Source organism: Loxodonta africana, chromosome 25 (genome assembly GCF_030014295.1).
Source record: "Loxodonta africana isolate mLoxAfr1 chromosome 25, mLoxAfr1.hap2, whole genome shotgun sequence".
NCBI lineage: Eukaryota > Metazoa > Chordata > Mammalia > Proboscidea > Elephantidae > Loxodonta > Loxodonta africana.
Genome location: NC_087366.1, coordinates 34,980,507 through 35,003,525, shown reverse-complemented (window position 1 = coordinate 35,003,525; position 23,019 = coordinate 34,980,507). Strand labels below are relative to the sequence as shown.

General features: G+C 39.7%; 1 protein-coding gene across 1 annotated transcript in view; it reads right to left on the bottom strand.

The window, feature by feature from the left end:
• Positions 1–2,206: 2,206 nt before the first annotated feature.
• Positions 2,207–23,019, bottom strand: part of KCNK1 (potassium two pore domain channel subfamily K member 1) — a 59,065-nt gene continuing 38,252 nt past the window's right edge. The window contains exons 2-3 of the mRNA XM_003410898.3: positions 13,382–13,777; positions 2,207–9,823 (exon numbers count right to left, since the gene is read on the bottom strand). Of these exons, the coding sequence (XP_003410946.2) occupies positions 9,564–9,823; positions 13,382–13,777 (656 nt within the window). The 3' untranslated portion in view covers positions 2,207–9,563. The remainder of the gene's footprint in view (positions 9,824–13,381; positions 13,778–23,019) is intronic.

The window sequence follows — 23,019 nt, the reverse complement described above, 5'->3', positions numbered from 1 at the left end:
AGTCAGAGTTTTACAATCATATTGACCTGAATATGTAGTGCTGTTTGGCCTAGAGTGAAGAAAACTTGCTATGAGTAAGAGATAATTGCCATGTTCACTGGATAGGTGACAATTTTTCTTACTAAGTATAAACAAGTGTGGTCAAACTGTGAATGAAAGGGTGACCAAATACGTGGTATAATTACTGGAGATGCTTTTATGGGAACTGGGAGGCAATGTTCATTTAAGGCTGTTAGTGAGGGCACTGTAATTATTGCTAACATATCTTTAGACTTTTAATTTCTTTACTTCTGCCACCAAACATGATATTAAACAGTGTGCAGACACAAAATTTGAGAACTACTGGGCAGCATCTCTCTCCTTCATTTACTGTGGGTTGAGAAGCCAGATCGGTAATTTTATTAGAACTGCATGCAAAGTAAGTGTGAATAAACTTCAAGTGAAGCAAAGAGGGGCCTTATCTCTTAGTAAATGTGCTTTAGTGCCAGACTGTGAAAAATACTTAAGAGCATTTTTTTTTAATTGTGCTTTATGTGAAAGTTTACAGAGCAAATTAGTTTCTCATTAAAAATACACAAGTTGTTTTGTGACATTGGCTGCCAACCCTGCGATGTGTCAACATTCTCTTCGGGTTCCCAGTTTCCATTTATCTGTTTTTTTCGGTCCCTTCCTGCCTTCTTGTCTCCTATGCATGAATTGAATTACGATGCCTGTTTCTCACATGTTATATTTGGCCCTATCGTATCCAATCCTTGGCTGAAGGGTGAACCTTAGGAGCGACTTCAGTACTGAGTTAAAAGTGTGTCCACGGGCCATACTCTTGGGGGTTCTCCCGTCTCTGTCAGACCACTAAGCCTGACCTTTTTGTGTATGTGTGAATTTGAATTTTGTTCTACATTTTTCCCCCGCTCTGCCTGGATCCTGTATTGTGATCCCTGCTAGGGCAGCGGGTGGTGGTAACCAGACACCATCTAGTTGACCTAGGCTCAGTCTAGTGGAGGTTATGGTAGTTGTGGTCCATTAGTCCTTTGCACTAATCTTTCCCTTGTGTCTTTGGTCTTCTTCATTCTTCTTTGCTCCAGGTGGGATGGGACCAGTACATGTATCTTAGATGGTCCTCATGGGCTTTTAAGACCCCAGACACTATTCACCACAGTAAGATATAGAACAATTTCTTTATAGACTATGCTATGCCATTTGATCTAGATACCCCCCAAGACCATGGTCCCCAGCCCTCAGCCCAGTATCTTGGTCTCTCGGGGCGTTTGGATTTGTCTATGAAGCTTCTATGACTTTGCCCTGGTCAGCACACCTTTGCCCAGGTGTGCTGACTTCCCTAGTATTGTGTACTGTCTTATCCTTCACCAAAGTTGCCACTTACCTACTATCTAGCGTTTTTCCCTCCCCTCCTTTGTAGCCATCAAAGATTATTTCTTTCCATATGGAAACATTTTCCTATGTTTTTATAAGTGGTCTGATACAGTATTTGTCTTTTTGTGATTGACTTATTTCATTCAGCATAATGTCCTGCAAATTAATCCATGTTGTGAGATGTTTCCCAGATTCATCATTGTTCCTTATCATTGCTTAGTACTCCACTGTGTGTATGTACCATAGGTTGTTTATCTATTCATCTGGTGATGGGCATTTGTTTCCATCTTTTTGCTATTGTGAATAATGCTGCAATGAACATGGGTGTGCGTATGTCTATTCGTGTGGCAGCTGGATATAGTCCTAGGGGTAGGATTGCTGGATCTTACGGTATTTTTATTTCTAGCCTTTTAAGGAAACACCATATTGTTTTTCAAAGTGGTTGTACCGTTTTGCATTCCCACCAGCAGTGCATAAGAGTTTCAATCTCCCCACAGCCTCTAACGTGTTATTTTCTGTTTTTTTGATTTATGCAGTAATGTCGGGGTGAGATGGTATCTCATTGTCATTTACTAAGGAGCATTTTTATTTACTTCTAGGCTCTTTACTGGTTCTAGAAGCCTGAGGTTGCCTGAGAGCAAATATCAGATAAGTGAGGGTTTAAGAAAATCATCATCAGCAAACAATTTCGTGTCTTACCTCACACAAAAGGCTTGTATATATTAAATTTTCATAATGTAAAATATCATAGAAAGTAATAAATGACTACAGGAGAAACTAATTAGAGACAAATTTAAAATTTTATTATTGTCAAATAAAGTAAATGCTTTATCATTTCAATTTCGGTAATATGTTTTTAGAAACTTTTGTTACTAAGTTTTCCAAAGAATGATCTGTTTGACCGTGTACACATTTCTGATATTACAGCCCAAAGAGGGTATCAGTACTTTCCACATACCTTCTCAGCATTGAAGGTTTTGACAAAAGGGCATCACAGGGTGAATGTTCACATGCCACAAAATCGGGAAGCTCTGCTCACTGAATTTCAAATAAGCTGTTGTTGCTAGGTGTCGTCAAGTTGGTTCCAGCTCATAGCAAACCTATGTACAACAGAATGAAACACTGCCCGGGCCTGCACCATTCTCACAATCATTGCTATGTTGCAGTCCAAAATAAACTGTAGATATTTTACTACTAGTCCCTGAGTGGTATGGTTAATGTGCTCGACTACTAACTGAAAGGTTGGAGGTTTGAGTCCACCCAGAGGTGCCTTGGAAGAAAGGCTTGGCAATTTACTTCCAAAAAGCCAGCGATTGAAAACCTTATGCAGCACAGTTCTATACTGACAGACACGGGGCCCCACGAGTCAGAATCATCTCAACGGCAACTGGTTGGGTTTTTTACCCTATTATCTTTCAGTGCATGTTTTCGCCAATTTAAAATTAACCCTTATCTGAAACACATACTAGCTGTTTTTTTTTTTTTTTAAGAAATCAGTGTACTGCTGATAACTTTAAAGGGTTGAAAAGGTTTTGCATTGACTATTTCAATTACCTTAGGGTCTCTAGATTTGTAAGTATATCATTAATTTTCCAAAAGGCCCATAGGGCAAGTTTGCAGAAAGTATGAGCCTGTTTTTTAGGCAAGAAAAAAATGATCTCACAGCTTAGCAATCATTGACATTTTTCCTTAAATCACAGCAAATTCATCTGTTCAGAAAGTAACCCCTTTTTTCTTTCTCACTCTTTTTAACAAATCGCTTTTTAATATCTTGATTGTGATTAATATAGTAAGAAAAAAATCTCAGATATGGAGTCATTCAGGCCAAGCTTTCCCTGTTCCATGAATGTCTTTTGTAAGATTCTTGGAGCAGTCTTCCAACTCTTGGCCTACACTCCCTTTGACTTCTGGGAAGGTGAGAACCTCCACTCTAAGATGCTCTGTCTTTTCCTCATGGTGAGTATACCTGCTGCTTGGAGACCAACATCCCCACCAGAAACATGTCACCTTTTAGTTCACACACAGTCTTCTCCTTGAATGACAATGACTTCTGCCACTCTTCTCCCCTGAGGGCATTCCCTAGGATTATAAACTCAAGCTACAACACTCATGTCCAGCAGTTGGATCCTTTAGTTTATAGACATCACTCAGAGCCCTCTTCTCTAGAATTCACTTCCACCTCCTACTCTGCACTCCCCCACCTCCAGCTAAATGTTCCAAATGTTGGGTTTTGCATAGTTTGGCTACCCTGAGCTCTGCCTCCTCATCACCTCCCCAAAGGACACTGTTTCTGTTCTGTAGGGAAGACCCAGATGGCCACATTCCTGGCAGATACCACATCCTTCTCCATCAAGATCACAGGGCAGCAACTGCCCACTGGCCAGAGACAAAAGCAGTCCAAGCAAGAAACTCCACTTCCATTCCCCATCAGATGGAGTGGGTAGGCAGAACTTGCTCCACTTTTTGTACCTCACCCTTCACATTAACAACAACAATTTGAAGAACATTAAGGCTTAGTGCCACGACTCGCCTGTCAGTTTGTCTCACTGTGGTGGCTTGTGTGTTCTGCAGTCAAAATACGACTGGGGAAGAGCTGCCTCCTCAAAGTAGAGTTGACCTTAATGATGTGGGTGAAGTCAAGATTTTGGGCCCTTCACTTGCTGATGTAGCAAGACTCAAAATGAGAAGAAACAGCTGCAAACATCCATTAATAATTGGAACATGGAATGTACTAAGCATGAACCTAGGAAAACTGAAAATCATCAAAAATGAAATGGAATGCTTAAAGATCTATATTGTAGGCATTAGTGAGCTGAAATGGACTGGTATTGGCCATTTTGAGTTGGATAATCATATGGGGTACCATGCTGGGAATGACAAATTGAAAAGGAATGGCTTCCCATTCATAGTCAAAAAGAACATTTCAAGATCTATTCTGAAGTACAAGGCTGTCAGTGATAGGAAAATATCCATATGCCTACAAGGGTGACCAGTAAATATGACTATTATTCAAATTTATGCACCAACCACTAATGCCAAAGATAAAGAAATTGAAGATTTTAATCAACTTCTGTAGTCTTAAATTAATCAAATGTGCAATCCAAATTCACTGCAACTACTGGTGATTGGAATGCAAACATTGGAAATGAAGGATCAGTAGTTAGAAAATATGGCCTGTGATAGAAATGACACTGGATTGCATAACAGAATTTTGTAAGACCAATGACTTATTCACTGAAAATACCTTTTTTCAACAACATAAATGGCGAGTATACACATGGATCTCCCTGGATGGAATACACAGGGATCAAATCAACTATATCTGTGGAAAGAGAAGATGGAGAAGCTCAAAAATCATCCATCAGAACAAGGCCAGGGGGTGCCTGCATAAAAGACCATCAATTGCTCGTATGCAAGTTCAAGTTGAAGCTGAAGAAAATTAAAACAAGCCCGTGAGAGGCAAAGCACAACATTGAGTATATCCCACCTGAATTTAGAGACCATCTCAAGGATAGATTTGGCACATTTATTACTAATGACCAGAGGAGTTTTGGGATGACATCAAGGATATCATACACGAAGAAAGCAAAAGGTCATTAAAAATATGGGAAGAAAAGAAAAACCAAATGGATGTCAGAAGAGACTCTGAAACTTGCTCTTGAATGTAGAGTAGCTAAAGTGAATGAAATGATCACATAAGAGAGGTGAATGGAAGATTTCAAAGGGCAGCTCAAGAAGACAAAGTATAATGAAATTTGCAAAGACCTCAAGTTAGAGAACCAAAAGGAAGAACAGGATCAGCATTTCTCATGCTGAGAGAACTGAAGAAAAAATTCAAGCCTCGAGTTGTAATATTGAAGGATTCTATGAGGAAAATATTGAATGATGCAGGAAGCATCAAAAGCTGATGGAATGAATACACAGTCACTGTACCAAAAAGAATTGGCCGATGTTCATACATTTCAGGAGTTAGCATATGATCAGGAACTGATGGTACTAAAGGTAGAAGTCCAAGCTGCATTGAAGGCATTGGTGAAAAACAAGCCTCCAGGAACTGAGATAATACCAATTGAGATGTTTCAACAAACAGATGCATCCTTGGAAGTGCTCACTTTTCATGCCAAGAAATTTGGAAGACAGCTACCTGGTCAACCGGCTGGAAGAGAACCGGTTATGCCCATTCCAAAGATGCAACAGAATGTGAAAATTATTTAACTAACATCATTAATATCTGTGATGGTTGAGATTGTGTGTCAACTTGGCTGGGTCATGATTCTTAGTGTTTATATATGATCAACCCCATGATGGGATCTGCTGTGAGTAGCCAATCAGTTGAATGGGAGTTTCCTTGCGCGTGTCACCTACATTCAAATTTAAGTGGACATTCTGGTTTTTGCCCTCTCTGGATTCTGCAGCTGCCTCCTGTTTGTCTGACTTCTGGTTCTTGGAACTTGAGCTAGCAGCTTACCTGCTGATCTTGAGACTCATCGACCTTCACAGCCTGTGAGCAAGACTCCTGCTCTCCAACCTGCTGATCTTGGGTTTGCCAGCCCTCACAGCTGTGTGAATCAGGAGAAGCCTCTATCCTGATCCATGGACTTGGGACATTCCAGCCTCTACAATCGTGTCAGTCGTTTCCTTGATATCAATGTCCCTCTCTCTATATATGTATTTATGTTTTACTGGTTTTGCTTCTCAAAAGAACACAGCTAAGACAATATCACATACAAGTAAAATTTTGTTGAAGGTAATTAAAAAATAGTTGCAGCAGTACATCAACAGTGAACTGCCAGAAGTTCAAGCAGGATTCAGAAGAGGACATGGAATGAGGGATATCATTGCTGATGTCAGATGGATCTTGGCTAAAAGCAGACAATACCAGAAAGATGTTTACCTGTGTTTTATCAACTATGCAAAGGCATCTGACTGTGTGGATCACAACAAATTATGGATAACACTGTAAAGAAAAGGAATTCTAGAACACTTAATTGTGCTATGTGGAACCTGTACATAACCCAAGAGGCAGTCGTTCGAACCGATCAAGGGGATACTGAGTGGTTTAAAATAAGAAAATATGTGTGTCAGGTTTGTATCCTTTGACCATACTTACTCAATCTGTATGCTGAGCAAATGATCCCTGAAGCTGGAGTATATGAAGAATGTGGCATTAGGATTGGAGGAAGACTCATTAAAAACTTGCAATAATTAGATGACACAACCTTGCTTGCTGAAAATAAAGAGGACCTGAAACACTGATGAAGATCAAAGACTACAGCCTTCAGTATGGATTACACCTCAACATAAAGAAAACAGAAAATCCTCACAACTGACATCATGATAAACAGAGAAAATATTGAAGTTGTCAAGAATTTCATTTTACTTGGATCCACAATCAACGGCAATGGAAGCAGCAGTCAAGAAATGAAACGACATTTCTTGGGCAAATCTACTGCAAAAAACCTCTTTAAAATGTTAAAAATCAAAGATGTCACCTGGAGGCCTAAGGTTCATCTGACCCAAGCCAATCGCCTCACATGCATGCGAAAGCTGGACAATGAATAAGGAAGGCTGAAGAATTCATGCCTTTGAATTATGGTGCTGGCAAAAATACTGAATATACCATGAACTGCTGGAAGAATGAACAAATCTGTCTTGGAAGAAGTACAGCTAGAATGCTCCTTAGAAGTGAGAATGGCAAGACTTTGTCTCATGTACATTGGACATGTTATCAGGAGGGACCAGTTCCTGGAGAAGGAAATCATGCCTGGTAAAGTAGAGGGTCAAGGAAAAACAGAAAGACCCTCAATGAGATAGATTGACCCAGTGGCCATAACAATGGGCTCAAGCAAAGCAACAATTATGAGGGCGGCACAGGACCTGGCAGTGCTTCATTCTGTTGTACAAAGGGTCACTATGAGCCGGAACTGATTTGAGCGCATCTAAGAACAACAAGGTTTAGTGTATACAGAATCAGAAAAAGTTTTAAAGTGAAGTACCATACTATAATTAATGACATCCTGATTCAGAATTTTTCCTTTACACTCTTCTTTATTTTCCAGTTTTGAAGGGGTGGTTCAGTGATGGTTTGAACGTTGCTAAGATGCTCAACAGGTTTATTGGAACTTTCAGACTCAGAGATACTAGGAAGAAAGGCCTGGAGATCTACTTTGGAATATCAGTCAATGAAAACCCTATGCATCACAATAGTCCAATCCTGTTGTACATGGGGTCGCCATGAGTTGAGAGCCAGCTCGATGGCAGCTGACAAAAGCTCTTATATTAACAGTTATGGCAAACCAGTCACCCCCTGCACTGAATAAAATATAACCACACTGTTCAAGTGTGACCCACTGTTTCTCTGGTTTACATCCTCCATTACCTCAGGCCTCTATGCTGTAGGAAGCAGAGCCATCACCGTGAACTTCCCACATACAACCATGGCAATGAAGCATGTCTTATTCTGTGAATCCATTCCTGAGGTTATTATCTACCTGCCCAGGACACACTGAATAAGGAATGAAGTGTCAGGAAAGGAAATGTACCTGGGGGGCTGCCCAACCCAAGTTCAGGAAAAGCATACCAACATGTTCGGACTTAGAAGGATCTGCTGGTGACTCGGTGTTCACCAGCAAAGGAGCTACGTAGGCCACAGGGAACTGCACAATCAATGTAATTCCTTCTTCTTGCTGTGAACTGCTGTTGAATAGCCCCTGACTCGTGGTGACCCCATGGGTGGTGGTGGGTGCCCACTGGCCAGGCATCCTACGGTTTTGCTGCTATGTGACAAGATATGATTTTATACAAGAAGGGCCTACTGTAGTCAGGGGATACAATGGTCAAAGGATAACACAGCAGGGAGCAGGACAGGGCTGGTATGCCACATAATGCAAAAGGTCCTTCAGTCAGAAAGAGAACAAGGTTACCGAGTGAGCTGCCTAACGTGGGAGCATTCCACCCCGTAAATGGAGTGCCCAGCAGGCATGGCTCATTGGCAGGGCACTGATTTTCAGGAACACTTCAAGCACCACCTCTTGGGCAGCTAACTATGGGAGATGAAGCTCTCAGCAGTAGTTATCCCCCAGTATCTTTCTCATTTTCCCCTCTAAAATTATTGTTTCTTGTGAACATCATTTCCATGCTGCCTTTATAGATCCCGAAGGAGTGCACACATCACCTACAAGAAAGGAAACTTTTCTTGATAAAGCATAGGATTGCAAGCAGCTTTGATTTTTGTTTATTTTAGCTTACAAATTAAGTTTTCAAATTAATTTGACATAATCTGTTCATGTGGGGCTTTTTTTACGGTAAAGTTCTGTGCTTTAATACTAGTTGGCTATAAAAATCACAAAACCCTTTCAAAACAAGTTATTAATCATTATACAAATCGCATTCTTCATTACTTGTGCACCTCCAAAGAAATGTTCACAAATGATTCAGGCATGTTTTACTATTTCAAGAGGGTAGAAACATTTATTGTTGTAGAATGCTGTAGTTATTCACTCCTAAGGATATTATGCCCCTTATTTTATTGCAGGAAATCTGGATTTCTTTAGTATAAAGAGAAATCAAAATAATATATATCTAATACCTTGGGTTAAGAAGTACACTGGGATCTGGTGACCTAAAACATATGTACAGGATATAAACATATTTATACTTCATATGTACATATTGAATGGTTATCTATTCATTATAAATAGTAGGTTATAACTTAGATTCTACAAAAATAATCACTTTGTATAGGTACATGCAAACCATACACATACTTATTTATAAAACACATCTCTATGCCTTTTTTGCTTTTAAATATAAATTTTGCTATTTAGTCAATAGCTAAATGATTTCAATGCAAACCCTAAGTTCCCCCACTTAAAAGTATAAAACCTGCTTCTATCCATAGCTGAACTGCTTCCAGTATTCTTTGCCTATAATAACGTCTAGGTCATTTTGTCACATATGAATGATAGGTACATATCCTGTTTCCTCAGATATTAGATATCCCTCCCTCCAGAGTAAAAGCTGTTTTTGTTCTGTTTTGTTTGCTTCTTTTTTTTTTTTTTAAATACTGCAAACAGTATTTATTAAAATAGCATCATCGTGGCTTTTACATTCTCATAAAAAGGAAGAAAATGAAGACTACCGCTGACTGCCCTGACACTGGTGCTCTAAGACCAGGTAGCAAAGCCCTACGTTTAGTTGTTTGCAGAGCCATCTGAGTGGGCGGAAAGCTGAGTGGCCACAAAGGGCTCGTTCTGCTTCTGATCATCTTTCAGGCCAGCTGCTTGGTCTGAGATGGAGGAGAAGGAGAGCTGGTCGTGCTCCAAAATGTGCAATTGGTCCTCGCCCTTGAACTTCTTCACATAGAACAGCTTTCTGAATTTTTTCAGCTCGCGGAGTTCACAGAAAGTTTCCAGAACCACCAGCATGGCAATCAGGCCAAGTATCAGGTAACCTATGTGAGAAACACAACAGGGTCTCAGCGTGACCTCATCATGGACAAATCACATCACAAGTGACTCTTCCCCTCTCCCTCCTCATACAGAAAAATCTATTGATGAATAAATACATTGCCAGCTTTCTGATATCAACAAATGTTCCCAAACCCACGGATCGAAGTGAACCACCCTGACATACAACAGAGGATAACATAACCTCCTATGAGCTGGGATTACTGAGAACTGCAGGATGCAATTTTGAGGAAAAAAATAATAGCTGGGGCTGATGAGGTACTGTTAAAGACATATACTACTGCACTTACTCACATGCAATGCAATGACCTTTTTTAGTAATGATTTCTTTAAAAAAAAAATTATTGTTTTGCTGTTGTTGAAAACATACACAGAAAATACAGCAATTTAGCAATTTCTACATGTACTATTCCGTGATCTTGATTACACTTTTCAAGTTGTGCAACCACTCACCCTTCTTTTCTGAGTTGTTCCTCCCCCATTAACATCAACTCACTGCCCCCTAAGCTTCCTATCTAACCTTTTGAATTGACTGACTTGATAGCAACTGGTACTCAGAACAAAGCTTGGCAATTTTTTAAGACACTAAACGCTTTTATCATTATTTTTACTTGAGATTAAGAAGTTTAGTAATAGAAATTACAGTTCAAGCTAAATGACAATTCCTTTAAGAATTGACATAGAAATTAAATAGGTCTTTGTGTTGCTGAAATTAAATAGGACTGTTGACACTTCCACCTAAATCCAGCAGCAAACGTAAGGTCTTCATTACGTGACAGTCACTTTCTGGGCACGTGAACCATTCACGGTGGTAACTGAAGAGCTCTGCCAGCTTCCTACTCTTTAAGATAAACAATAACTGTTGAATCATGGCTATTCCTTGGAATTTGTTGTGGGGTAATGGTAATTTTATGTTAGTTACAACATTTTAAAAATTATTTACCAGAAGAAAATTAAAAAAAACATGGAAAGGAAGAAAACAAAGTGAAAATGAAAACTCCAAGAATAAACGAAGTCCCAGTGTCATGTTCCCAGCAGTAAAATGTTTGAGGAAGAGCTCAGGAAGCTCTTGAACTAGGAAAGCTAGAATTGGCAACATAATGAGAATAAAGAAGCTGATTATCTCAAGAAAGCAAAGTGACACAGTTCTAGTATCCTTAGGATTTGGCTACTAGGTTTTGGTAATAATACAATGCAGTATGCTATCTCTTATTTTAGAAACAACAGTGACATTGTTAGTCAGGCTCATCAATAAATCCCCTCATTTTCCTTTACCTAGTCAAGTTCATAACTGCTCATGAAAATATACCTATGGAATTTTAGGCAAAAACTGTAGGATTTTATTCTACCTACAAATTAGTATGGAAACCCTGGTGGCGTAGTGGTTAAGTGCTACAGCTGCTAACCAAAAGACCAGCAGTTCAAATCCACCAGGCACTCCCTGGAAACTCTACGGGGCAGTTCAGCTCTGACCTATAGGGTCGCTATGAGTCGGAATCGACTCGACGGCAACGGGTTTTTTGGGTTTTGGAACATTCAATTGTTAGATACTTGAGTTAACACTCAAAGCACAAATGAACTTTATGTAAATTGCCTCAGAAGATGACTACATTGTAACAAGTGATAAAATATTACTCAAGGATTTATTATTCTATGAAAAACTTAGGAAGTTAAACTGCTGGGCAGATTTATGAGAAGAGAATTGACACAAGAGAAAAGTACAGCTAGCAAGCATATTTACTGGAAATGTTCAACTTCCCTAAGTCATTAAAAAATTAAAATAAGGAGGTAACATTTTATCTATTACATGAAAAGAAAACTAAGATAATGTTTATTTTGGCATCAGAGTCACAAAAAATATCTATAATGCTATTGGCCAACACCACCACAGGAATGCTGAAACAGTCACACCCATATAATGCAAGTGGCAATGCTCACAATTTTCGCCATCTGGAAAGCACCGTGTCAGTATTTCCTGTGTGTCATAAAAGGGTGTGTTCACTTTGGGCCAGCAATCCCTTTTCTTGCAAAAATATCTAAGTAGGAAAAATGTAACCATAGAAATAGAAATAACTACAGGGTTATTTATAATATCCTGAAATTGGAGGCAGCCTATATATTCAACAACAGAGGCAGGGTTAGATTATGGTATAGCCATTTGAGGAGATACTATATGGACATTAAAATGATTACAATGATAATTACAGCAACTAGAGAAAATATGAAATCATCCTTGCAACCATGAGGCAAATATTTACTGAATGTGTAGTATTGTAGCCCAGGCACTGTACAAAGCATTAGGGATTTATGAAGTCTTTGCTTGGGGTGAGCCCACAGTTTAACAGAAATATTAAAATACGTAGAGTTCAACTGAGCATTCTGTGGGGTGAAGATTGCAAGGCAGGGCCAGACAGAACATCTGACTGTCTGGGGTGTCTGCTTGGCCTCTGAGAAGAAACAACATGAGCTGAGTCTTGGAAAATTCTTGACGGGGCAGAAACAAAAACTGCATGGACATTATAACCATGATTCTATGGACCTACAAGAGGTTAGAAAAGGGACACGCACAAATAAGTTTCTTAAAAATGAATTGCTGTTCTAAGCTTTCCATGACATTAAACTTAAAACAAAAAATGTTTAAAAATTAGAAATCACTGATCCTCTAAATTTTAATGCCTACTTTCCACATACAAAATTCCAAAAACAGTTAACATATTCTAGCTTCTCCAAAAAGAACGAGATGATTAAATGAGATAAGCAAGCGTTTTAAGATTTTCTTGGCAAATTAAAGAACACGATTGGTAGTAGCAGGCTAGCTATATCCTAGTTCTAATTTTCTTGAGCTTAAAATACTTAGAGTAACTTTTTTTTTTTTTTTTTATTAAAAGTTGGTAATCAAATACCTTCTGTGTTTTTTTTTACATTAATTTATAATGCCTCTTACATTGTCAGTTAGAAATCAATAAATAATTTTGAGGTGCCTGGAAAAAAAACTCCATAATGATAAGATTTTTGCATGAAGAGTTTGAAAAGAATTATGATGAAATGAAATAGTTATGGGAAGGGGGTAAAAACTGAAAACTTATCAATGAACGTATTCAACTGCTAACCGAAAGGCTGGAGGTTTGAGTCTACTCAAGACACCTCAAAATAAAGGCCTGGCCATCTACTGTATTCTTATGCAAACAGCACACCTTCTACATTTGCCAACTTCACCCTCACCCCAAGAGGTATTTCTGTAAGCTAAGCCAATTTTTTTTCACATGTTGCACAGTTGTGGGGCGGGAGGCTTGATTGGCAAACAAACATAAAAGGTATGTGTTATTTGCGTAAAATATGGTACTTCTGAAAAATCAACCATCGAAAACCCTACGGAGCACAGTTCTAGTCTGACACACATGGGATTGCCATGGCAACTGGTTTTTAATCAAAGAAAAGCCAGTCAGGGTGTTCATGAATGATTATTTATTAGCAGGCGAGACAGAGCTTGGAATGGCAAAACTGAGACAAAAGGGGCAGAGCTGGTGACCCTGGATACTCACATGTGATTCCAAACTTATAGATTGCTCTGAACCTTTGATTGTCGCCTTCTCCAGGAACATAATCTCCTAGGCCAATGGTGCTCAGTGAAATAAAACAAAAATAAAAGGATTCAAGGAAGTTCCAGTTATTCTCCAGGAAGGAGAATACGGCTGCAGGGATGAAGAAGAACAAGGACATGGTGACAAACCCGAGGAGAACTGCGTGCACAAGGGACACGGTGTGCTTGGAGAAGCCCCAGCGGGTATGGAAGTAGAAGACGGGCCTGTGGGTGACGTAGAGGGTGATGCGCTGGACCACCGCCGTCAGGAACAGGAGGGTGAAAGGGATGCCGATGACAGAGTACAGGAGGCAGAAGGCCTTACCCCCATCTGACAAGGGCACGGTGTGGCCATAACCTACAGGGAGAAAATAGCAACTGAGGTGACAAGGAAAAGAAAACAAATTTTTAAATGGCATCATGTCCACCATTTGCCCCCACTTCCCCCAAACTGAGAAGAGTGAGACTTCATATGTAGACACTTTAAAGACTCCAGTATAATTGTCATGCCAGCAAAATTCCATCATGGATGCCGTACATGGGGGAAGTCCACACTCGATAGAAACTTACCAGCTCTTTCCAACACATCAGATATGGTCTTGGAATCATTGCCAGGCTGAAATAAAGCTCAGTGTGTGCTAAGGAGCTAAGGTCTACAGCAATCAGAGACCATGTGTAAAAACTTCACACAGGACACCAACTTCACTCCGATGGACTGCCCTCCCTCCCCTCCCCCAAGATCCTTTTAGTATCCAAACACCAGCTACAGTTTACCACAAATCATATTACTCATACAGTGTTCTCACAGGAGTGACTGGCAAATAAGGGTGTGTGCACAGAGTCGAGCTGAGAGGGCACGGCAAGAGGGCGGGCCAGAGTCAACCAAGATATACTGTAGGTACACAGACAAGAGGAAAGAACATGAAGACTAAAGCACACCAGGTCACGCAGTGAACTCTGCTTTTAAAATATTTTCCTCGATTACCTGGTTAAATGAAACATTCAGAAACCTTAACATATTTTTTTCCTTGAAATTTCTGTATGTTCAAAGAGGACATAAATTTCACAAAACAAGCATTTAAAAAAAATACATTAGGACCAGTGGCCAAACATATTATCTGTTTTGCTTTCCACTAGGTTTAAAAAAAAAAAAAAAAAAACTAGGTTTAAAAAGCCACTCTCAAATCAAGCCATGCCAAGACTCTTCATCCAACAGAAGCCAGCTGAGTGTGAGCCTGGGTGAACGATTTTTAAAATTCCAGGCGTGCTTCATTCTGAAGGGGCCAATGTCTGAACAAGTCAGTTCAGGAAAAAGCCAACTAAATGAATTGTTTTGAAATTGGATTCTGAAAACACTTCATACATGCAATTAAAATTGGAAGGTGGTTTCAAAATCAGACCTATAAAATATGCCCTACTTAAAAATAAACTCTCTACTTTATCTGTAGTTATTAAAATTCTGGGGCACAGCCTCAACATAACCAAGTCAGTGCTCTTAATCCATTGTCCCAGACTGTACAGAGTTTATGAACAAGCTACAGGATTCCCCCAAATACTCTGAAATTATATGCAAAATTGTACATTCACTATATGCATTTTTCTGTAGAGAGATTCCAGAGCTTAGGTTCTCAAAAGGGGTACATGTCTCAAAATGGTTAAGGGCCACTGTCTTGAGCTTAAGTCTATGAGTCCATCTGGTTGTTCCTCCCCGCTCTCCAACTGCTCCTGGAATACTGTAGCCAAGTTTGGGCATGGTATTTACAGAGGGAAAAGGGCACACTGGAGTAACCAGAGCACAACATGGAGGATGGTGAAATGGTGCCAAATAATGTACAAGAAACACAAGGAAGCGGAAATCATTGAACGCTTAGTTTTAACGAAAAATGTGAAAAAGGAATGAGACTTGCTGAGTAAGGTGGCCCATTTCTAAAAAAGCTGGGGCCAATGGGAGTTACTTTTTAGCTAGGTATTTGGGAAGGAGGTTCTGATGATGAGAGCTATCTGAATATAGAATCTGAAAATGAAAACTTATTTAAGCATAAAAAGGCAATTAGATTCCGACCTGGAATACAATAGGTGGTCCCAGATAGAATATGGGAGAAAATGTAGAACAAAACTCGAATTCCTAAAAAGGCTTACTGGGCCAGTAAAGAGTAGAGGAATTCCTGAGACTATCACCCTGGGATACCCTTTAAACATGGAACTAAAATCACGACCAGTAGTCATCTATCAGCCAAGAGACAGAATGGCTCATAAAATAAGTATCACTCACGAGTACCGTGCTTCTCCAAATGAGACCTAAAGGTCAATATTTACCTCAGACCAAAGATGAGAAGGTAAGAGGGGGTTAAGGGAAGCTAGATTAATGGGAAACAGAACAACTAGAATGGAAACAATGAGAATGCTGACACACTGAGAAAAATGTAACCAATGCAACTGAACAATATGTACAGAAATTGCTAAATAAGAACCTAATTTGCTATGTAAACTTTTACCAAAAACATAAAAAAATTTTTTTTTGAAAAAAGGCAATTAGAAATGGATTTGCAAATTTAATTATAACTAACCCCCTGAGATCATGCTCATAGGACTAAAAGGTCGACAGTTATGTCGATGAGACAAGACTCAATCTACAAGATTAGGATGTGTTTTAAGCCAATCTCTTTGGAGATATAAAAGAGAGACACGAGCAGAGAGGCATGGGGACCTCATACCACCAAGAAAGCACTGCCAGGAGCAGAGCCCATCCTTTGGACTTGAGGTTCCTGCATAGTGAAGCTCCTAGATCAAGGGAAGATTGATGACAAGGACCTTCCTCCAGAGCTGACAGAGAAAGGCTTTCCCAGGAGTTGGCACCCTGAATTTGAGACAATAAACTTCTCATTGTTAAAGCTATCCACTTGTGGTATTTCTGTTATAGCAGCACTAGGTGACTAAGACAGAATTCTCTCTGAAACAATACATTTTTATGCCAGGAATATGTTCCCACTAAGAGGTTAAAAATCACCATAATCACGCAGATCTTTACGGAAAGCCATTTTCTTGTGATGATAACTACATAAATAATTTTTGTTAATGGAAAATAAAATGTAAATTTTACTTCTCATTTATATCCTCTGCATTCTTGGAATAGGCCAAACTGGGAAAGCCACCCTTTGCACTGACTACACAGCTGTTCTTTTGGAATAGACAGCTTAATGCATCAGATGGAAATCTACAGTACTGTTGAATTTTAATGAAGTAGTGAATAATTCACTCAAGTTCAGTCAAACCCCCAGAGGAATCATGAAAGCAGAGCTCATACTTTTAAATTTCATAATCATATTATAATCCATTATAAACCATGAAGAATTTATCAAAATATTAAAAAAAAAAAAAAACTGACATATATGCTGTTTTTAAATTCTGGGGCCCAAAATTGCGCATAACAAAGTCCACTGAAAAAGTTGACTTCACAAATTTAGTTAGGATCCTGTAGTGAAGCTTGCATATACAAACACTCTCATATTCTAGCCTCCTATTCCACAATGGCTGGGTTTCCTGTGCTGACTTTTCACCTGTAGGGCATGTAAGAGTATGTGTTTAATGGGATGGATGTACCGGTAGGAGTTTACTAAGAAATCTGGCTTCCTGCTTGGTTACTTTAATTACAACAGCCCTGACGCTAGAACACTCAATCTGGGGCTATGCCATGCTAGATCTAGGCCTTCTGGTTTTCTGGTATTTAAGTCCTCCCGAATGAGGTTGGAGCCCTAATGGCATAGTGGTAAAGAACTCAACTGCAGTTCGAATTCACCAGCTGCTCCTTGGAAATACTACGGGGCAGCTCCACTCTGTCCTACAGGGTTGCTATGAGTCGGAATTGACTCAATGGCAATGGGTTTTTTGGTTTTTGAATGAGGTCCAAGACAGAGAACCTCTGTGGGCTGCAATTTAGTACACTAGAGCAAGTCACTGGTATACTACTTCTTCACATGTACCAGATGCTTTTGAGAAAGGCACAGGTCACCACTGCTTTTTGTTGTGTCTCTGCGTGTATAATAAATGCTCCCACTTATATACATCATTTAGTATGATTCGGAACAACACGTACATTCTCCACTGAGTTAGCCTGATGCGTGCTTAAAAAAAAAAACTACAAAAATGGAGTTTCAGACTCTGAAATCAATTCCAGTAGAGATACTGACTTGAGGAAATTGGTTGCATGTTTCCTGTTCTGTAAAACAGACTTTAATTTGCAGTCCTGAACTTCAGCTTATTCTTTCTCTTTCTCACAGGACCATGCGTCCCCTGAGAAGAAACCATGTCCTCCTCTAATGTGTATTCCTCCAGGCTCCTTGACCTCAGCCCAATCCACAATGCAGAAATGGTAAACTTAAATTACTCCAATCTTTGGTATGGCAGAAATGAACTCACAACCCAGCAATGAACAGGCTTCAAGTCAGGTCAGGCTTCCTGTACCACCACCCCCACTTTAATCTTGCCCTTTGCTTGAAATAAGTTCTTGTCCCACAGTTTTAATAAATGGTTAGTTTATAGGTAGCGTGTCATACAATGGGTCTTTGTAACCCCCTTTTTCGACAGCAATGCTTTTCAAAGACCTGCACATGGATAAACTCAATCCATTTGTCCCCGCCACTACCTCATTCACACTACAGGGAAAGTGCAGCTTTTGTTACTTTGCTTATAAAAGGAAGTTTGTTTGCCAATGAAAAAAGGCTCAAGGGAGGTCTGAACTAGACTGAGTGGAAATACTGACAAAGACTGAAAGTGGGCTACACTCAGTGCCCAGAACAAGGAAGCCTAGAAGGTAAGACGTAATAGAGGTAAAAAGTCATGTGAGGGGCAAGCGGGCTATCCTTTTCTTGGCTTCATTCTTTACTTCCCTACTCATTTAATACTTCTCCAAACATGTCCTATTGCTGCTACTCAATCACTGATGGTTTCCTGAGGCACAGCAATAGCATCAGGATTAGGAAATTACACTTATGCTTTACCTTAGAGAGCTGTCTTTGAGAGATGGATCACAGTAACACATGAAAAGCTACAGGACCCTAGCGAATGGCTTTGAATGCCACAGATGGGACTCTTGCACCTTTTACAATGGGAATTTCAACAGGAAATGGCAGCATGGTGGAAAAATAATTAAGAACGAAAACTTATGCAAGGGCACCAAGCGTCAATCAATTTGAGGAGACTCCAGTTCTGAGAAGGTAGACTCAGTGCCCCACCCAGTGCCATCGAGTTGATTCTGACTCACAGCGACCCTATAGGACAGAATAGAACTGCCCCACAGAGTTTCCGAGGAGCGCCTGGTGGATTCAAGAAGATAGAAGATGCGCCTAAAATACCCAATAAAAATAGCCACCACTTGCTGTTTGCCATGTAGGAATGTATTGTGACTCTTCATAACAAGATTCATAATTCAAGAGAGAAAGCAGTGCTCAGGGATGGACAAAGGGTCCTGTAACTCTCTTACAGATGCTGGGGTAATTCCACAGCTATCAAGAGGTAGACTGACACAAAATCTATCAAGAATGTAGGCCAGCTGGCCCAGAGAGAATGTGGGCACAAATTATGTGAGCTCTGCATTTCTGAAATCCAATTTGGAAGCCACATGGATGAACCACCATGGAAATGGTAGGAAGAAAATAGAGAAATGTCCTTAAAATGTGACAGAAAAACACGAAATCATATTATTAGTGACCCTGGAAAGTAGAGTTTCTATGGCAATAACTAATATAAGCTATGTAACCTTAGCATAAAAGTCCATAAAATTTTTATCCTCTTTACTTAAGTCTTGATAACTCCATATGGAACCTTTATCTGTGAATAAATATATAATTGCAGTAACACTAGCCAATAGGATCTTCAATGGCCCAGAGAATGAGATAATTCCAAAGAGGAATGACATAATTCCAAATATCAGGTATAAGTTTAAACCAAAAGTGTACATTGTCAAAACTATCAATTACTCAAGACATAAGTACATTTTCATTATAAAAAATTCAAAACCTACCAATGAAGCAAAAGTCTTCTTGGACCCCAGCTCCTCTTCAATTCTAATTTTCTCCAGAGACTATTGTCATAAGTTTGTATCCAATAGCTCCTGGCTTTTTCTAAGCATTTATATACATTTATACATACTTTCATAAAAATACAGTTTAATTTTGTTTTGATCATAAATAATACACTACATGTATTGTTCTCTTTCAACTGTTTTCATTTTACAATGTATCTTGGAGATTGTTCTACAGCAAATCTTCTGGATTTATCTACCCTGTTCTTTATTTTTTGTTTTTTAAATAATATCCTGTTTTCGGTGAAAGTTTTCATAGCTAATATCGCCTTTTTAACATCACAGAAGTAGGATTCACAACACATAGGAAAATCACATCAGATGACAAAATGGTGGAGAGTCACACAATACTGGGAATCATGGCCTAGCCAAGCTGGCACACAGTTTTTTGTGGGGGTAGGGAGGGACACAATTCAATCCATAATAGCTGGTGAGTGAGCCTGGCCAGCAGTCCCACTCACACCTACCATTCTTTCTCGCATTAGGTCAGTTTATCAGACTGCTAAAAGGGCCCCACTTACATTTTTCAGTTATTGCTTAGTAAAATTTGCAGCAAGATACTATATACTACAGTAGTGCAGCACAGGAAACAGCCAAGAGCTTTTTTTTGCCAATCATCATGGTTTTACCCGTGCCCTAAGAGAAAAATCAGGTGATAATCCCTTTACCTTCCCAGACAATAAAGGCATTTTATGCCCTTGCTGTTAGTTTGTCATACTGTTGTGAATTACATGTTGCCGTGATGCCGCAAGCTATGACACTGGTATTTCAAATACCAGCAAGGTCATCCCTAGTGGACAGGTTTCAGTGGACCTTCTAGACTAAGACAGACTAGGAAGAAGGGACTGACAATCTACTTCCAAAAATTAACCAACGAAAACCCTATGGATCACAACAGAATACCGCCCGATATGTTCTTGTTGTTATTAGGTGCCGTCGAGTTGGTTCCAACTCATAGCGACCCCATGTACAACAGAAGGAAACATTGCCCAGTCCTTCACCATCCTCATGATCGTTGATATGCCTGAGCCCATTGTTGCAGCTACTGTATTAATCCATCTCGTTGAAGGTCTTCCTCTTTTCCGCTGACCCTCTATTTCACCAAGCATGATGTCCTTCTCTAGGGACTGGTCCCTCCTGATAACATGTCCAAAGCACATGAGATGAAGTCTCACCATCCTTGCTTAGAAGGAGCATTCTAGGTGTACTTCTTCCAAGACAGATCTGTTCGTTCTTTTGGCAGTCCATGGTATATTCGATATTCTCTGCCAATGCCACAATTCAAAGGGGTCAATTCTTCTTTGGTCTTCCTCATTCATCATCCAGCTTTCGCATGCATATGAGGTGACTGAAAACACCATGGCTTGGGTCAGGCACACCCTAGTCTTCAAGGTGACATCTTTGCTTTTTAACACTTTAAAGAGATCTTTTGCAGCAGATTTGTCCAATGCAATGTGTCTTTTGATTTCTTGACCGCTACTTCCATGGGAGTTGATTGTGAATCCAAGTAAAATGAAATCCTTGACAACTTCCATATTTTCTCTGTTTATCATGATGTTGTTTATTGGTCCAGTTGTGAGGATTTTTGTTTTCTTTATGCTGAGGTGTAATCCATAATGAAGGCTGTCGTCTTTGAACTTCTTCACTAAGTGCTTCAAGTCCTCTTTGCTTTAAGCAAAAGGTTGTGTCATCTGCATATAATTGTTAATGTCTTCCACCAAATGTGATACAGAGTTCTTCTTCATATAGCTCAGCTTTTTGGATTATCTGCTCAGCATACAGATTGAATAGGTATGGTGAAAGGACACAACCCTGATGCCCACCTTTCCTGACTTTAAACCACGTAGTATTTAGGATGTCAATGTTTATGCATTCCATTCCTAGAATCATACTTCATACATTTGACATTCCAATTATTCATGGATGTTTGCATCTGTTTCTTCTCATTTTGAGTCATGCCACCTCAGCAAATCAAGGTCCCAAAAGCTTAACTCCATCCACATCATTAAGGTCGACTCTACTTTGAGGAGGCAGCTCTTCCCCAGTTGTCTTTTGAGCGCCTTCCAACTTGAGGGGCTCACCTTCTAGCACTATACCAGACAATGTTCCGCTGCTATTCATGAGGTTTTCACTGGCTAATGCTTTTCAGGAGTAGACCATCAGGTCCTTCTTCCTAGTCTGTCTTAGTCTGGAAGCTCAACTGAAACCTGCCCACAATGGGTGGCCCTGCTGGTATTTGAATACCAGAGGTGTAGCTTCCAGCATCACAGCAACATGCAAGCACCCACGTACAACAAACTGACCGACAGGTGGGGACTGTCTGACACAGTGCTGCAAAATGAGTACCCTAGGTTGGAAAGCACTCAAAATACGCAGTAGCTGCAGCAATGGACTTGAGCATACCAACGATGGTGAAGACGGTGCAGGACTGGGTAATGTTTTGTTCTGTTGTACATGGAGTTGCTACGAGTAGGAGCCAACTCAAGGGCAACTAACAACAACCAAGGTTACCGAAGGTATAAAAAGGGTAGCACAGGAACATGTCCTACTAGTCGATATGATGTAATAACCAAATTACTTCAGATTTTAGTACAGTTTTCCCAGAATTACAAGCAGTCATAGTTCAAAACCGTAAGAGTCTTACCTAAAGCTTTTCCATTCCATAACTTCCTGATACTGCCTTTGTTGGAGGTATGGGCAGGAACACCAGGAGGAGGGAACAAAAAGTCTGACAAGAAAATCACTCATATAAAAAAGGTTGACTTATTCCCCTTTAACCAAAACTAAAATAAACTCACCCTCACTACCAGTGGCTTCTTACCTTTACCAGATACAAATAAAGTGAGCTGCTTATTCTTAGTACCTAGCTACATCTCTTGAAAGAGTTCCCTTTAACATACTTCAATATTTTCTCTACTAAGTTACACGGCAGGTGATTTAGAAAAGCCTTTAAAAAGGAAGGAAAAAAAAAAATGCCATATAATGCTTTAACATTTTTTTAAAGCACACATAGTTTTAAGACTAATATCAAATAAATAGTGGGGACTTAAAATGAAACTTTCCCACCATTAACAGTTTAATTGTGGAATCCATTTGAGAGCAGAGGTCAATACTGCAGTTGCTGATGATCCCCCAAAGTTTTGTTTTTGTTTTTTAACATTCTTTCCTAAGGACTTCAAATCCACAAAAGTATCACGTTTTAGGACAAACTGAAAATTATAAAAAAACTATTTACCAAGCTCTAAATTAAAGAGCTCTATCTAGTATGCCCCAGACATTGTGCTGGGTGTCTTTACAAATGTTATTTGCTCCTCAGATGGAGAGGAGTGTTTAACAGAGCCAGGCTTCTCAAAGGCAGGCACATGGGTTGACCCAGATAAGTACCAAGCCAGAGAAGCCTGTTCTAATAACCAAACCAGGAAGACAGGGTTGGGGGAGGCGGCCTTGAGTACACTGGTTAACCCTTGTTCCCTCCCACCCCATACCCGAGATCTGAGAAGTGCTAAACCTAAAAAACCCAG